Raw genomic sequence first — 16,793 nt, 5'->3', positions numbered from 1 at the left:
GTTTGACAGGTTACTACAGGACCATGAGATGTAGTCTCTGGTAGGAGAGGTCAGTGCGTTGAGCTTGTGCGTGGTTTCTCGAGAACCATTGGGTTAGGAGGCGGCTTATGGAGCGGATCTTCTGAGCAGGGTGTGGTTGGCTCAGGAGAAGGATTTGGGGCTGGTGAATGTCTCTAAGGATGTTGATTCAGAGTATCAGGTCTCAACTAATGGTACTATCTTGGTGCACGGTCGGATTTGTGTGCCCAAGGATGAGGATTTGAGATAGGAGATCTTGAGGGAGGCTCATGCGAGCATGTTTTTCTATTCATCCAGGAGCGACTAAGATGTACCGTGACCTCAAGAGGTATTATCATTAGGTCGGGATGAAGAAGGTTGTAGCTAGTTGGGTCGCGAGGTGCGACGTGTGTCAGCTGGTGAAGGCTGAGCATCAGGTTCCAAGCGGATTACTAAAGAGTCTACCCATTTCAGAGTGGAAGTGGGATATGATCACGATGGATTTTGTGGTAGGATTGTCAGTGTCACAAACTTTTGATGTTATTTGGGTCATTGTGGACCGGTTGACTAAGTCAGCATATTTTTTATCCATTAAGAAGATTGATGGAGCAGCGGTCTTGGCTAAGAAGTATGTGAGAGAGATAGTCAGACTGCATGGTGTGCCTGCTAGTATTGTGTCTGATAGAGATTCCAAGTTCACTTCGGTGTTCTGGAGGGCGTTTCAGGCAGAGATGGGCACGAAGGTGCATATGAGTACAGCCTATCATCCTCAGACGGACGGTCAGTCAGAGAGGACGATCCAGATCTTGGAGGATTTATTGAGGATGTGTGTGCTGGATTGGGGTGGTCATTGGGCAGATCACTTGAGCTTGGTGGAGTTTGCTTATAACAACAGCTACCAGGCTAGTATTGGGATGGCTCCTTATAAGGCTTTGTATGGGAGGCCGTGTCGTACACCGTTATGTTGGACTCAGGTGGGGGAGAGGAGCATATTTGGTGCAGATTTTGTTTAGGAGACATCACAGAAGATTCGGGTTCTGAGGCTGAACATGAGGAAGGCTCAGGATCGGCAGAAGAGCTATGCTGATAAGAGGAGAAAGGATCTTGAGTTTCAGGTTGACGATAGAGTGTACCTCAAGATGGCTATGTTGCGGGGTCCGAACAGGTCATTGTCAGAGACTAAGTTGAGTCCAAGGTACATGGATCCGTGCAGAGTGGTTGAGCCGGTGGGACCAGTGGCATATCGGCTGGAATTGCCTGAGGTTATGCATGCGTTCCACAAGGTATTTCATGTGTCGATGCTGAGGAAGTGTCTTCACGAGGGTGACCGGCTGTTGCCTAAGATTCCTGAGGATCTTCAGCCCAACATGACGTTGGAGGCGAGACCGTTGAGGGTACTCGGGAGGAGAGTCAAGGAACTTCGGAAGAAGAAGATTCCTTTGATGAGAGTCCTGTAGGACTGTGATGGAGTAGAGGAGCAGACTTGGGAGCCTGAGGCGAGGATGAAGGCAATGTTTAAGAAGTGGTTTGAGAAGCAGGCCGCGACTTGAGCTTGTCTAGCCGGGTCTGAGTTGTAGTCCGTGGCTGGAGCGGGTACGGAGTATTCCAGCCCATCTCTCTTGATACTTGGTCGCTTAGGGGTGGTTGGTTGGGCGACTCAGTACTAAGATGAGGTGGTGCTCGGAATGCGGGTTGATGGATTGGATTGTTGTATCTTATTGTTTCTGTTGTATTTTCATTGAGGTTGTAACGATTATGACATTTTGAGATTAATAAGATGAGTATTTTCCTTTATGTTTGACTGTTGTCGTCATGGGAAAAAGAGAAATAGCTCGGGTTTCTATTTTTGGAAGTTTCCATAAATAGAAAGTTTCCACAAAAGGAAAGTTTCCAGAATTAGAAAGTTTCTAAAAGGGGAATTTTTGTGGGAAGTGTTGAGATAGATCTAGCCGGGAGATACTCGATGGCATCAGGTTTGTTTTGCTCAAGGCCGTGTGAGCCCAACTCATGTGATACCGATAGCTCGATGGACTTTGTGGCCAGAGAGTGGGAGTGGTATGAGGCTTCGGATGACGATCCGAGAGTGTGCTTGAGGGTGACGACCCAAGAGCGAGATATTTGAGACTCCCTGGATACCGTAGCTGTGAGCCGCGGATTGGCAGTGAGCCGGTATGTCTCGAGGGTTGCGACCCGAGAGTGGGGGGAGTGTGTGTGAGTGACTTCCTGGATGCCGTAGTTTAAGGCGGTTGGCCTGATAGCGAGCCGGCATGATTCGTTGGTTGGACCACGGACGGGGGAAGCACTGAGTTGTGAGCAAATAGTGTCTTTGATGCGAGTATATTTGCTAGAGGGAGACCTCATGGTTCAGTCGGAGGTGTGCGGGCTGTTGCGACAGTGCACGGGAAACCTTGGCTGACGGTATTTAGTTCGGTTGGGGACGTGCGGGCCGTGTTGACGGTGGCACGGAGGTCCTTGACAGTTGGACGGTTTTGCGGGATTCGAGGACGAATCCTTGTTAGTGGGGGAGAATTGTAACATCCGCGAACCAATTTTTAAGGTTTTGGTGTGGGTGTCGATCGACACCCTTGGTGTATCGATCGACACCATGTTTTCTGGTTTGGTCCGGTTCGTTTTAATTGCTGTTTGGTTCGGTTTGGTTTAAGAAAAATCCCTAAATCGTGTTATAAGTGGAGAAGCGACAAATTAAGGATTTTAGGGTGTCTTGTCGCCGTTTTCAGAGATAGAGAGAGAGGAGAGAGCCTATTGTGGTGTGAAGGAGATTAAAGGAGAAAGATCAGAATCGTTAGGGTTTGGGAGGAAACAGTTTCGGCATATCAAATCGTTCTCAAAGGTAATGAAATTTGGTAGGTTTATTCCCAAGTCTTTCATCGTCATTCGTCTTTTTACAGAAGTAAATTTGGATTTAAACTCGATGAGTTATTGGCAGTTTCGTGAGACACGTTTTCTCAGACGCGAGTTAGGACCATCGGAGATTGTAACTGAGATCGTGGTCTCGTCTGGTGCCTGATCGTGCTGAAATTTTGTGGGACGCTTCGTGACGTCTAGGGGTAGCTTTTTACCGGAGCGATTTGATAGTTAACGGTTGGTTTTTATTTTAGTGTTTCGTCTTTGAGACTGTTCTTTTCTGATGTTTCTGTCCAGTTTTGCTATAAGTCGTTTTTGGTTGTGTGGCTTGTTGTAGGGCGTTTCTGGGCTGTTTCAGACGTTAGGAGGGTCTCAACTGGTTGTATTTGTTGTTATAATCAGTTGATAAGGTGAGTGCTTGACCATGGTTGATCTAAGCATGAGATCTCTCTTGTTTGGGTGTTTTCTTTGCTGTTTGTGTTGTTTTGTTGCTTGGGTTCGTTGCTTTTGTGATTCCCAGTGATTTCCGAGGTAATTGGGTGAGTTTGAGACGGATTCGAGATGATTTGGAAGGGGAGTTCGACGTTCGTGTTCGCGCAGATCGTGTCTGCAGAAGAGGCATCGGTCGACACTGTTTAGCATCGGTCGACACCATTGTTTGTAGTATCGATCGACACCGTGAGACATCAGTCGACACTGGTCTCAGCCGAGACTTGTTTTCCTGGTTTGATGTATTATTGTGTGTTGTTTGTTTTGCTTAAACATGAGGGTCTCATATGCTTGTATGTATAACCTAGTAGATGGGAGGACGGCCTCACTAAGTATTTATGATAATACGCATCTCAATTGTTGTTTGTGGTGTGCAGGTAAAGGCAAAAGTGTGATCGTGGAATCATGGCGATGAGGAGGAGGATGATCTAGGGTCCCGTTTGTGTGTTATTGGATTTGTTGGTTATGTTGTTGGAACCTTGGTTAGTGTTATGGTAGGTTGCCGGATAGAATGGTTAGAAATGTTATTGTATTGATGATTTGTTGGTTTTGTATTGTTGGTATGTTTCCGCTGTGCTTAATGTTATTGCTGGTTTAATGTTGAGTTGTCGTTTGGGTTGGTTAATTAAGTAGTATGGGATGTTTAATTATATATTGTTTTTAATTATTAAAAAAAAGGGGTCGGGTTGTTTCAGTAAATCTTATACTTAATTAATTTGTTGTTTTTTTAAATCTATTTATAAAACTTTAGATAGTCTTAGGGGGTGTATTGAAACCATGATTTTTGAGGATTTTATGGGATTTAGAAAATTTGGAATTTTGATAGATTTTAGGGAAGTTGATATGATTTATGGTTAAATTCTTCCAAATCCCACCTAAAACCATGAGATTTGGATTTCTGTATTTTAACTAACAAATCCTCACAAATCTTCCAGAATCCCTAAAAGTTATAAAATCTAAATCTACAAACTATTTTGAATAACAGTGGATTTTAAAGTAGATTTTTAAATCATCATTTCAATAAATTAATGGACTTTTTAAAATTTATGATTGAATAACATAGGATTTGTAAATTTTACACAAATCACTTAAAGGCCCCGATTGGTAACGGTTGTTACTTATGGCTATAAAGACTTTAACTTTAAAATTTTAGCTGTCGAGAATTTGGATGTAGATGTTTTGACTGTAGAAACTTTAACTATTAAAATTTAATTGGTAACAAACACTTTTAAACTTAAGCTATTACTTTTATTATTAAAATATATTAAAATGATGATATTAATGATGATAATGAAAATAAAAATAATTATTATTGAAATGGATCTTAAAATAAGAAGAAAAAAAAAGAATAATTAATGTGTAAAAATAATTTATGGAAAATTTATATATAAACTTTTGGAGAGCTTTTAAGTATAATGGGAAGAGAAATCTAATTTATATATAAACTTTTTAATTTTTATGGAAATCTAATTTATATATAAACTTTTGGAGAGCTTTTGGAGAGCTTTTAAAGTCTAATTTTGACACTTTAAAAAATCTGAGGAAACAAAGAAGGAAAAAAAAAGTGACTTACAAATCTTTAAAAAAAATAAAAGAAAAAAAAGTATGATTGGTAAATAAATGGCTGTCAAAGCTTTATTTTTTTTTAAGTCTTAAAAGTCTTATACCAATCAGGGCCAAAATGTCAAGTTGAATACAACTCCTAAGTATAGTAATTGTTTACAGATAAACCCAAGTCTAGGTGGCGACAGTAATCATTGGTCATACGGATTTTGGAAGGTGTGTGCACATGTAATTAATTATTTTTGGTTTCCATATATATGTTGAACCCCTAAAATCAAATAACATAAATATAAAATATTTTATTAATAGGGTAAAGATGGAAAAGGATGTTATAATACAGCATGTCCTGGGTTTGTTCAAATATCACAGGAGGTACCAATAGCACAACCCTTGGACCAACCAGGGGAAGATTTGTTGTATTACTCTATCCATCAGGTATTTATCTATTTTTTAAATAATTTTTATCTATTTTTTTGTTTCATTTTTAACATATTATGAAAAAATCAATTTGTCTGATATTTTGTAATTCTTGAAATTTTGTATCATTTGTGTTATCAGTTCAATTTTTTCTAGTATGGTATTCAATGAAGTTTCTTAACATTGAATAATATTATCTTAAATCTGTAATATTTTAGATTTTTTTTTTTAAAGTTAGATATGTTATAAAAAAAAGAACCGATGCAAATTTTAAATTATCTTGTCATTCCCAATTAGTTGTGGAGGATTTAATTTTGAAATTAATGATCGATGTATTGACTAACCTCCTATGTCTAAAAAAAGAACCAATGCAAATTTTAAATTATCTTGTCATTCCCAATTAGTTGTGGAGGGTTTAATCTTGAAATTAATGATCGATGTATTGACTAACCTCCTATGTCTAAAAATTTGCCATTTAAATAAATTTTATTAGAACATAGTTTCGTAATTAAACTTTTCTAATTAAAAAATTTGATTTGTTTTCTCTCTCATTCAAAGGACAAACGAACAGGAAATTGGTGGATTACAAAATTGATACCAAAAGTACCTAACATAGATATTGGATATTGGCCAAAAGAGTTATTTGATCTCATGGATACTGGTGCAAATATGGTTGGAGTTGGAGGTGCAGTTCAGGATTCTCGTCAGATTTCAAGCCCTCCAATGGGTAATGGTAAATTTCCAAATGGAGGCAGTAGAGATTCAGCATTGTTTCCAGATATTAAAGTCGTGAATTCCAACTATGAACAACGTAGAATTGATTATTTTCCTCTAGAAAAGTTGTTAGATAGTCCAAAATGTTATGGGTTACGAATTGGTAAAATAAAAATACTTGGTTTCTTTTTCAATTATGGTGGTCCGGGAGGAAACTCTTGTGGAGTTTGACATATACAAATACTACCTCTAAACTTGAAATTTAATAAACTTAATTTAAATAAATAATATCCACAATTTTATAAAGTTTAGTAATTATTTCTTCTTTCTTCTTTCTTAAATGTCTTTTAATTTCATTCTATTTGATTTATAGCTATCTTTGCTAAAAATGAGGGACATTTTCCAAAAGGAAAAATGAAAGTGCAAGTAGATGTATTGTTGTAAAAAAAAGTAGATGGACTCACATGAATATTTGAAATAATCAGTTCTTTTACTCACTCATTTGATGTGCCAGGAAAAAAGCTCATTTAAATCCGTAAGTATTTGCAATCAACAGGTTAGTTCATCAACTATCGTTTGCTCAGATTAATTTTCCAAGTTTAAATTGACTACATAAACTGAAACCTTAAAAAAACCAATGTTAAATATTTAAATGTATAAATTAACATTGTAGCGGCAACCCTTGCAAATTAGTTTCTTAAGCTTGCTTTGACAACGCAAAATTGGGTTTAGAAAAATTTGCAGACGTGAAAGTTGAAATTTTGTTTTCACTTTTTTTTTTTTTTGCAAACCTAAATTTTGTTTTCATGCAGAGACCCTCTAGGGTTTTTGAGAATTTAAGAACTAAATTAATAAAAGAGAAAAATACTTGAATCAACTTTTGAACGAAAATTTTATCAAAAGTTCTATATGTTTTTGCGTCAAAGACGCTCTATATATAGAGACTATATTGAAATGGTGCTCAAGGCTAAGAAAAATATAAACTTTACATATTCATAACTGACCGGTGTGGTAGTAATATCGACCAGTTTCAAGCGTCTTCAGTTACGGGTGTCAAAATGGGTAACCCAACCCGACCTGATCCATATTCACATGGGTTAGAGATTTTTGTGGGTGGGTTCAACCCGACCTATTTATTATAATGGGTTGAATTTATATACCCAAACCCAATTATATAAAACTCAATGGTTAAATGGATTATATGGGTTACCCATATATAAATAAAATAAAATAAAATAATTAATATTAAATTCATAATATATTTATATAAAATAGAATTATAAAACCAACCAAAGTTTTCAAGCTTAAAAAGTTAATATCTAGATATTAAAGAAAATTTTCACATTCATTTTAGATCATTGATATATATATTATTGTTTACTTTTTTTTGTTTTTAGCAAAGTAGAAAAACTTAACATTTATTTTAGATATTTTATATAAATTAATTATTAAAAAAAAATTTACATATTAATATATATCTATATTATATTATATGCATATATATATTATTTTTGTTTTTTTCAGTCAACCCATTGGTAATCTATAACCCTAATGGGTTTACCCTGATAAACCCACGAATCCATTGGACGAACCCATCAAAATCCATTTATTTATATGGGTATAAAAACTTAATCCATACCCGATAAAATAATAGACAAACAGGTAAACCTATGAGTTTCTACCCATTTTACCGACTAGTATACGAAGTGTACTCTTCACCAAAAAAAGTGTACAAAGTGTATTGGTCGATTTTCATCTTCATTCATTTATTTAGTAGACGCATTTTACTCCAATTCTCTTTCAGAATACCTTATTTTGCTTCAACAGTTTTACAAACCTAAATATACATAAAAGTATAAAAAACAGACAAATCCTCATTAGAAAAAAAACTCAAGAAGTGATATTAAATCGACTATAAAACCGTACGTTAAAAATATCCCTTAACATATACCATAGAATAAATTCAGAAAAAGAGTATAAACGAATATTTTCTGAACCTTCTTGGAGAAGAGAATGAATCTAAATTTTTGTATCTACTACTATGACTCTTCAAAAAAATGTGTTTCATTGTAGTAGGAAAAAGAAGAAGTATATATCATTTCATTGCTTTATGCCTTTATCACCTAATGCATACTCCATAGGCTTTCTTCTACTATTCAAGTTCCTTAAAGCTAAAATAATAGACCAACAAAGAAAATAAAAACTATTAAAAAAAACAAAAGAAAACAAAATCGTTAAATTTACATCTTATATTCATCTGTTGTGTAATTGATTCTTCGACAAGCCAGTTGGTCCAAATCCTCAAGTCAAATATCTGAATAAACAGCAAATTAGTAAGATGGACCATGCACTTATTTCTGTACGTAGTAGAAGTGGGACTTAGAAAAGTCATAGTCCTCAAATCTCTTTTCGACCATGTTGCTGCGCGCCTAACTTAATTACGTCGAAGGACCTCGTTATTGAATAGTCAACCAGACTTTAGTATAAAAATCTTCCCATTTCGTTATCAACTCAGTTAGTGAGGTCTCGAATAATCCTTTGTTCATTTGATTTCAAAATAAAGTTTTTTTTTTTCTTTTTTTTTTTTTTAATTTACGTTTAGAGATGGGTTGGCTTCGCTGAGGAAGAAGAAGAAAAAGAAACAAATATTGGAGAGAGGGGCGAGGTTATTAGAAGATCTGATAGAATGTTGCGATGGCAAATCCAATCCCATCAAGTTCTTCTCTGCTGACGAGATCCTCAAAGCCACTGACAATTTCAGAAGGCAGTCTAATAATGATATTTCTGAATTAAATGAGTATTACAACAAATGGTATTCTGGTATAACCAAGAACAATCACATGATGATACTCATCAAGAAACATGTCAATGGAGAAGAAACCATTTTGCCGCGACACAGCAGTTTCATCGGTGGTGAGTGTTCACAAAAACTTCATGAAGTTGGTTGGATGCTGTGTTGAGCTTAAAGATCCAGTCTTGGTTTATCATGGTGTAAAGAAACATTACAAATTAGAAATAAGTGAAAGTGAGCAGACGTGGAAAAGGAGAATGAAGATAGCAGAGGATATCGCCCGCCACTGCTTTAGCTTACCTTCACGGCTTCACACCGCCTTCCCTAGGGCTTTCGTATATAGTTTTTTTTGTGTCCTTGGAAAGTCTTGTTGGATGAAGATGGCGTAGCTAAGCTCAATGATTTCTCTCTGTGTGTCTCAACTGATCAATCCCACAAGGAGAAACATTTGTACAGGTCGAAGGGAATGCCAATATTTGGTTCCATGGAATCTGAATACCTGAAAACTAGTGTTGTCTCCGAGAGAAAGCGGATGTCTTTGCTGCCTTTGGGATCTTGATGCAACACCTGGGTAAGAAAAGAAGCTGACGGTGAAGGGTCGTATGAAGATGACTCTATTCAATTTAGGCTTTTAAAATTCATGGAAAAAAGAGCCGGAATGGAATAGATTGCAGATCCCAAAGATGCTAGAAGAGATGGGTGATATTTCAGAGGTAGAGCTTTCTCAAATGAAAGCTTGATCCTAATGCTCTCACAAAGAAGCATTGGTCTTAAAAGGGGAAGTGCCAACGGCTGTTGAAGTGGTAAAGAACTAAACAAAATCCAAATATTTATTCAAAACGACTCTTCTTCTCCTTCAGATGTAACTCAATTCTGACTCTCCCTAAGACGTTTCTCCCTAACACAAAGGCATTTTGCTAACAAGTATTGTTGCATGGTCAGGTATTTCACCAAATGTTGAACTGTTTTCGGTTCTTCAAACTAAATCCAATAATGTGCTGTAAATTAGTTACATTCATGTTTGTATTTATCGAGACATTCATTAACAAGCGCCCAGAGCTTTTCTTTTACTTTTGTCACATCTCCCCGTTAGTGATTTGTGTACGTGTGTTTTGGGTTTGATTGATCCTTCTGTCTTCACGTTTCATTAATGTTATCAAGAGATGTTATGATGATACATGCGAGTCTCGTATCGATAATATTTATATAGAGGTATAACTCAAGTCGTATAACTATTACATATTCTAAAGTTTACCTAGTGTCAGAAACCATTGTTTCATTATCTACTGTCTAATACATGTTTACACGTTTATTGAACTGATAATTAATCAAGTTTCTTACACACGCTCTTAAATCTTCGTTTGAAGATGATTTCTTTCATGGCCTTTTCCTTACATTTTACTAGCAAAATTCAAAAATCAAATTGACAAACACATGATGGCACATGTCAAAAAGTGATCAAAACAAGATATGATGCTTCTCAATGTTTTTGTTCTTGGGATGTCATGAAGCCTCTAGTTAAACAAAGATGCTATCAAGTTCGAGGATTTTTGATTTTCATTTGTTGCATACAAAAACACCGACTGAGGATTAAAATTAAAAGTTACCAAATGATGAAAAGATGGCTTACATGACGATCTGTTGAATTATCATCTCTTATCAGCTGCAGCTACAACAATATAAGCTAACAATCAGACTCCAATCCATAACTCACGTCAAAACACATTTATCTCTCTCTAAACCTTGTAGATATCATTATCATCATAAATTCCTGATTCAAATCCGTGTGACTTATAAGTTATAACCAAATAGTATAAATCCACAGCTGCAAAGATAGCCTAACATATACATAAATGTATCCTCCTGGGATCATAGGCTTTAAAGACTTCTCGGTTTAAAAGAAATTTGTTAATCGTAAATGCGTCGAGGTCTACCTTTGATTGCTATGGGAGAAGAAGTAAAAGTGGAATCATCTTCTCCTGGCAGGTTGTTGCACTTGTGCGCCTCCGGCCTGTCCACCCGTTGGTTCTTCAGCCATGTTTGATGCTTGGGTTACGGCGTTCATCACAACCAGTCCCAGTGGTATCAAATACATCCACTGCGTATCATATGAAATTTACATCAAGACTTGAACTGAAACAAAAGGATCCATCAAAAGATCTTTATTGCATTACTCACATATTTCGCCCAAAATGATCTCTCTGGTGGTGGTTCAACTTCTCCCTCTGCATTCTCACTGCCTAGAATCTCCTCAGTGAATATTGGAGTTCTGCGGAATAGTCAGGTGAAGATAAGCTAGAATATTAGTTATTGGCTAAGCGCTGCTGCGGTGGAAGCAAAGATATTTACTGATATAACTTTATGAACTGACAAAAAAGATTTATGGTATCTAGAACACATGTCGAATATAAATGTGCAGCCTCATGCAAAGTTAAGCCATTTGATGCAGAAAAACTACAATAATTGGTCTACCTTGGCGCCTGCTCACTGCTTTTCAGAATTGTGTGTGAATTAAACGACCATTTTGCTGGCTACAGTAAGAAAGAAAAAAAGGGAAACATAGATTAGATAGCATAGATAATCAAAGTTAGAAGTTCTTACGAAAATGTAACCTTCTTCCATCATAAATATAGGGTTTCAGAATTCAAGTAGACAAGAGATGTAATAGAACCCAAGGTTGGATTCTATCAGAAAATATCACTATTAGGGATGCCTGGAGAGATCAGCAAATCGCCTACTTTGTTTATAAAAGGAAACAGTTATATCTAATCAATCCACAACAAAAGACTATCCTTCCATGGAAGGACGCTTACCCTCATATATAGGGCACAAGCTTACAAAAAGGGATTTAGACTATGCGGAAAGTCAATTAGAAACTCACAACATTCCTCACTCCAAACCACACCCAAAGTCACACTATTATGTAATGTTTCAATTATCATAAGACCATATTCTCACATATCTTATCTTCTTATGGTATTTCATCAAAAAAGTGTCTGTAGATCTATCAACATATTATAGAACGCAAAAAAAGAGTCCACTTCAGTTGAAAATACATAAGCATAATAGAGAAAGAGTGTGCAATACTGTATTCTAGAATATGACTCAAATTATGTTCCATCCCAGAAAGAAGTGGCAAACAAAAAACTAATGACTTTATTATAGTATCTGCATTCATAAATTATCATTACATCAGAATCTAGACCGAAGGCAAGAAGGGATTAGTCTGTGTCCTATTTATCTCAGTTAGATTTTAAAATAGAAAGAGAAGTTGTGATAATAGACTTCACTTACAAGTTTGAACTGTCTAGGATATTGACACGCCCCAGGAGAACCATAACTGACTGCCAAGATGTTGGCACCTTCCTGCAAGCAGAGACAGTATAGCAAGTAAACTAACCGAGCCAATCACAGATTTAAACCATATTCATAGTCCCAACTTTCTCTGTAATTCACAGAGTAGCATTTAAGGTGCGAACAAAACTGAGCTCACAAATGTTTATATGAAAAACAAGAAGCATTACCATGTGTATAATGAAATGCTCATCCAAGCCATCCCGTGGTAGACATCTCTGTAACCAGACATATATATTGTTTTAAAACCAAACACATAATCTGACAGAAAAGCGGGAAACAAAAAGAAAATCAAATTCAGAACACAGAGACTTCGACAAATCTAAACATGTCTAGGTTGTCTTTGTAATAACAAATTAAGATTTGTTATAGAGAAGGGCTAGTCATTTCATACGAAACCAATTCTACAAATAACCAATCTCGAAAGAGTAGATTATTACTAGAAAGCTGTAGCCTACTAGGAGTTCTACTAGAAAGCTGTAATCTAAGAGCAGCCACCGTGGTTACAAAGAGTCTTTTGTAAAAAGTAAAAAAAAAGAAAAAAAAGGTTGACATTGACTTACAGCTCTCACTGATGCAACCACAAACTCTCTCCCCGGTGGAGAGACCACATTAGATGGAAGCCGAATCCGATAAAAGTCATCTCCTTTCAGCAGATTCTACAAATAGGTTCCAACAAAAATGCATTACATCTCTGTCTATTCCAAGGAAATTAGAGAAACAATTGATACAAATAACATTAGAACATTACCTTGAATGCATCTTTCTCTTCAGCAGAAAAATTGTTCCTTGAGAACCGTAGCTTTGTTAATGTCTGTATCCACACAAAATCAAAAGTAGTTAATTAGTGAATTAAGTAAGCTGTGCTCTCTCTCTCTACTCATTATCTTAAATTCTTAATCTTAATGAGATTATATCTTCAATTGCTTGAAGCGATCTATAGATCAAATTCACTTGAGAGCAAAAGCCAATTCCCAGAATTTGCAGGTTAAACTGAATACGATCGATCCAAAATCGTAACATCAATAAACCGAATCTGGAACGATGCGATTTAAAAAAAAAAAAAAAAATCAATCACAAGGATACCTTTCCGCCATGGCTCCAGGTTTTGAGGCGAGCGGAGAAAGTACCGGCGGGGGAGAAATCAGAGTCGCCGAAGGCATGTTCGAGAGTAAATTGGACTTTGGAATCCAAATCGGTAGGATCTGAGTACCTTCTCCGGATAGTGGGACTCTGTTGCTGCTGCTGCGGCGAAGAAGAAGAAGAAGAGGTGTAAAGATCGGTGGAGCGGGGCTTTGCACCTTCAAGACCAAATTCATCGTCGTCAACGAGGAGCTCGTCTGATTGGAAAGCGATGGATGAAGACGAGAAGATGAGAAAGGAAAGGAAGAAGACAAGTGTGACCTTCGCCATTGTTTCCGGCGATGGAGGGTTTCTTCTGTGTGCGTAGATCAGCGCAGTTGGTCGCGGAGTCAATATATCTCGGACGATCCAAAATTAATCTATACTACTAAGTAGTAAAAAGAAAAGCTTTTATCCCAAATACTATTGTACTAAAAAAACCAAGGCAGATTCTCAAAAATAGCACCATTTTAAGTTTTTGCACACATTTTTATATTTTCCAAAGTTAGCACATATATTTAAAAAATTATAATTATTAATTAAATTATTTAATAAAAACCTCTCTCTGCATATAAAGCCATCGTTCTCATCGTGTTCTCGCCGCCGTGATTATCTAGTCGTATTTTTGTTGCTGATCTGTCTTCACCTAGCCGATCTCGTCGTCTCTATGAAAGGAGTGAAAGAAGAGCGCCATCGATGCTATCATCGAACTAGCCAAGGAAGCTGAACGGCTCTTCACGATTCATCACGATTCCGCAACGCCTCTACCTATCAATATGTGAGTTTCTCTATTCATTGTGTTTCACATATGTGTTAGAGATTATTGGTTAAATTGTTTGATTCTTCAATCTGTGATCTCTTCATTCATCTAAATCAGTTTGTTTCAGATTTGAAGTATTGTCTTTAAACTATGTGTATTGATTATTTAGATGAATAAATTGGTGATTATTGTTTTTGTTCTTTGAGATTTGTTTGTGTTTGTGCTTATATGTGTTGAATCACTTCTCTCAAGCTCTCATGAACTAATTCTTCTATATATGTTTGATTATTTTAGGATACAGAGAATTGGCCTTTGATTGATCCTTTGTCCTCTTATGGAAGAGGATGTGGACGAAGATATATCAACTTTATTCATGGAGACGAACTCAATGACACTGTTATTACATGATATTTATGTTAAAATACATAATTTTTTTGAAGGTTCTTGATTTATGTAAGGGTTTGATGTAAGGGTTTTCAGGATAGCTATAACGCTCTATTTCCTCCGTGGAATGACTCATCTTAGTAGGCTTGAAAACAATAGTATTATTCTCTAGCTTATTGTTATGTAGTATCTCTTATGTTTAGAGTATTGGATTTGTTTGAAGTGCTCTTAAGGAGATAATCTGTTTTTCTTTTTGTTTAAGTTCTCTGTTTTTTAGACTCATTCTTCTGTTCTTGCTGAAAGTGATTCAACACATAGAAGTTTTCAGGAAAGGATTTCACGAAATTCAGGAAGGCTTTCTTAAACATCCTTCCGGAAATTCAGGAAAGCTTTCTTAGATTTTAGGATGACCTTCATAAAAATTCTAGATATTAGTAAACACCCAGATATGCACAAAAATTGATATCATTACCCTTCACTTATAGAGTAATCTTTACATATAGAGGCAAAACATCAAAAACAGATTTAGAAACACATTTATTTCAATTTTGGAAGTATTAGATAATGTTTATGAAGGAAACATTAAACTTCAGGATATCCTTCATAAAATATTTATAAAGACACAAAATCAAATTGTTACTCTTCTATATCTAGATAAAATATCAAGAAATGCACAAAAAAAATCAAATCTCTCACTAAAAATAGAGTATGTGATACATTAAGGCAAAAAATAAATTAAAATTTCAAAAACTCAATTTTTTAAATTTAGGAAAAAAAATCATTATGTTTAGCAAGACTTCCTTATAATTTAGGAAGCTGTTCATAAAAATTCAGAAAACCCAAAAAAGGTGATTATCAAAACCAGAAGATCTTCCCCACTGTAGTTTGCCTCATCAACACTACTACCCAACTCCATAACCGACAAAGTACAAGTCCAAGAGCACATCACCATGATCCACCAAGATTAAGAGGAAAATAAATGAGTAATCAGTGAGAAATAGATGATGTAAGAAGAAAACATTAATCCAAACTGCAATTTTGTTATGAAGGAGGTCATTGAAACAATTCTCATGACAATAGTAGAGAACATCAAAAATTTCAATTGCAGTGGTTGTGAATAAATTACAGACTTGAAAGGCATTTTAAAGAGTGAGAGCAGCTGAGATTCCGCCAAAACCACCACTATGAAAATCACCAATGGGGACCTTGTCTTCACCGTTTCGCTAGATGAAAAGCAATTAGCTGTCACACATACAGCAAACACAAATCAACGACCATTCAAATCCAATAAAATAACAACTTAAATTATACCCTGACCACTATCCCTAGAAAAGCTTAATACTTGATTTGTTTACCTGGAGTTTGACCAACCGTGAAAGATTTCTTACTCTGTTCTGTTGACCAGACGATGCTTCTCCTCATCTGTCTCTGTTTCATTTCTTCATCTTTAAAGCCTTATTCACTTTACTTGCAGTTGTATGAAGTCAAAAATCTATGACGCTTGTTGCCTTGGACAGGAGCATCGCATTGTTGCCTTGGACATGAGCATCGTCGGATCCAGATATATTGACGGCCTAGGAACGACTATTGTTGTCGATCTCGATCTGTAACTGGACAGATTCATCAACATCGAGACTTCTGAAATCCTTAGATCTGATGGAGGATTGGTGATTGAAGAGTTTGTCTCCGCCGTTAGAACTCACCGGAGAAAATGGAGCACGAAGATGAAGACTATGGAAATAGAAAGTAAAAGAGGCCAAGAACGAAATTGCAAAGACGTCACTAATTTTGATATTTCTGTAAATCTAATTATATAAAACAATAATAATCTTAATATTCACAAATGCTACTTCTGGAAAATTTGAGCTTGTGTGCTAGTTTTGGAACAAAAACCTAGAATGGTGCTATTTAAGGGTATTTCTCTATATATAATTATATATATATATATATATATATATATCTTATTATATAAAGTTGGATTTTGAAACTTAGTCATTAACAGGATTATGACATCTGTAAAAGTTGATATTTAATAAGAGAAATTTGATTACAACCAAAATAAAATATTTTGTTTTAAAAATATTAATAATGTAAAAAGATAATTATCAAAAACTACAAAATTTATTAAAAAGAAAATACAAAGTTTTTTTAAAATAATTATAAGTAGATTATATATATATATATTTCATAAAATTTTAAATTATAATATTATTTACTTATTTTTAATTTTAAGTTATTAATTCTACAAAAAAATATAGAAAAAGGGATTAAGGAAAATATACAGTTAATTATTAATTCTAAATTTTTTAAATACTCACTTCTATATAAACATAGATC

General features: G+C 35.6%; 2 protein-coding genes, 3 long non-coding RNA genes and 1 pseudogene across 7 annotated transcripts; 4 read left to right on the top strand and 2 right to left on the bottom strand.

Annotated features, from left to right (window-relative positions):
• Window positions 1-2,465: 2,465 nt before the first annotated feature.
• Window positions 2,466-4,004, top strand: LOC147944498 (uncharacterized). Its single transcript, XR_015557598.1, has 3 exons — window positions 2,466-2,848; window positions 2,945-3,099; window positions 3,200-4,004. It is a non-coding gene; the product is annotated as an uncharacterized LOC147944498 (long non-coding RNA).
• A 967-nt stretch (window positions 4,005-4,971) lies between these two features.
• Window positions 4,972-6,356, top strand: LOC147944497 (protein neprosin-like). Its single transcript, XM_087512611.1, has 4 exons — window positions 4,972-4,977; window positions 5,011-5,130; window positions 5,224-5,349; window positions 5,890-6,356. The coding sequence occupies exons 1-4, from the start codon at window positions 4,972-4,974 to the stop codon at window positions 6,274-6,276; spliced, it is 639 nt and encodes a 212-aa protein (XP_087368737.1). The 3' UTR covers window positions 6,277-6,356.
• A 747-nt stretch (window positions 6,357-7,103) lies between these two features.
• Window positions 7,104-9,465, top strand: LOC109132907 (putative inactive receptor-like protein kinase At1g65250 pseudogene; annotated as a pseudogene).
• An 824-nt stretch (window positions 9,466-10,289) lies between these two features.
• Window positions 10,290-14,082, bottom strand: LOC104787513 (uncharacterized). 3 transcript variants are annotated; one of them, XM_010513114.3, is made up of 9 exons: window positions 13,277-14,082; window positions 12,942-13,004; window positions 12,754-12,849; window positions 12,361-12,408; window positions 12,131-12,202; window positions 11,309-11,367; window positions 11,015-11,105; window positions 10,771-10,934; window positions 10,290-10,505 (listed from the first exon to the last, which is right to left on the bottom strand). In XM_010513114.3, the coding sequence occupies exons 1-8, from the start codon at window positions 13,601-13,603 to the stop codon at window positions 10,806-10,808; spliced, it is 885 nt and encodes a 294-aa protein (XP_010511416.2). In that variant the 5' UTR covers window positions 13,604-14,082; the 3' UTR covers window positions 10,290-10,505; window positions 10,771-10,805. The 3 variants fall into 3 exon arrangements, with proteins under 3 accessions (XP_010511416.2, XP_010511418.2, XP_010511417.2); XM_010513116.3 differs by having other exon boundaries at window positions 10,290-10,499; XM_010513115.3 differs by lacking the exon at window positions 10,290-10,505 and adding an exon at window positions 10,568-10,607.
• Window positions 13,915-14,717, top strand: LOC104787512 (uncharacterized). Its single transcript, XR_767950.3, has 2 exons — window positions 13,915-14,090; window positions 14,367-14,717. It is a non-coding gene; the product is annotated as an uncharacterized LOC104787512 (long non-coding RNA).
• A 390-nt stretch (window positions 14,718-15,107) lies between these two features.
• On the bottom strand, window positions 15,108-16,372 carry LOC147944496 (uncharacterized). The gene is made up of 2 exons (XR_015598088.1): window positions 15,812-16,372; window positions 15,108-15,698 (listed from the first exon to the last, which is right to left on the bottom strand). It is a non-coding gene; the product is annotated as an uncharacterized LOC147944496 (long non-coding RNA).
• Window positions 16,373-16,793: the final 421 nt, after the last annotated feature.

Source organism: Camelina sativa, chromosome 5, assembly GCF_030686135.1.
Source record: "Camelina sativa cultivar CO46 ecotype springtype chromosome 5, ASM3068613v1".
NCBI classification, from domain to species: Eukaryota; Viridiplantae; Streptophyta; class Magnoliopsida; order Brassicales; family Brassicaceae; genus Camelina; species Camelina sativa.
The sequence above is the reverse complement of the archived record's forward strand: the minus strand, read 5'-3'. Positions and strand labels throughout refer to the sequence as shown.

Bases quoted from the DNA above. Each gene is read 5' to 3' on its own strand.
- LOC147944497 (XM_087512611.1), top strand. The intron at 5,131-5,223 runs GTGTGTGCACAT...TTTTATTAATAG, and splicing joins GGTCATACGGATTTTGGAAG to GGTAAAGATGGAAAAGGATG. The intron at 5,350-5,889 runs GTATTTATCTAT...TCTCATTCAAAG, and splicing joins TGTATTACTCTATCCATCAG to GACAAACGAACAGGAAATTG.
- LOC104787513 (XM_010513114.3), bottom strand. From the start codon at position 13,603: ATGGCGAAGGTCACACTTGTCTTCTTCCTTTCCTTTCTCATCTTCTCG. The intron at 12,203-12,360 runs GTAATGCTTCTT...CTCTGCTTGCAG, and splicing joins AGCATTTCATTATACACATG to GAAGGTGCCAACATCTTGGC. The intron at 11,368-12,130 runs GTAAGTGAAGTC...TTCTTACTGTAG, and splicing joins ATCCTAGACAGTTCAAACTT to CCAGCAAAATGGTCGTTTAA.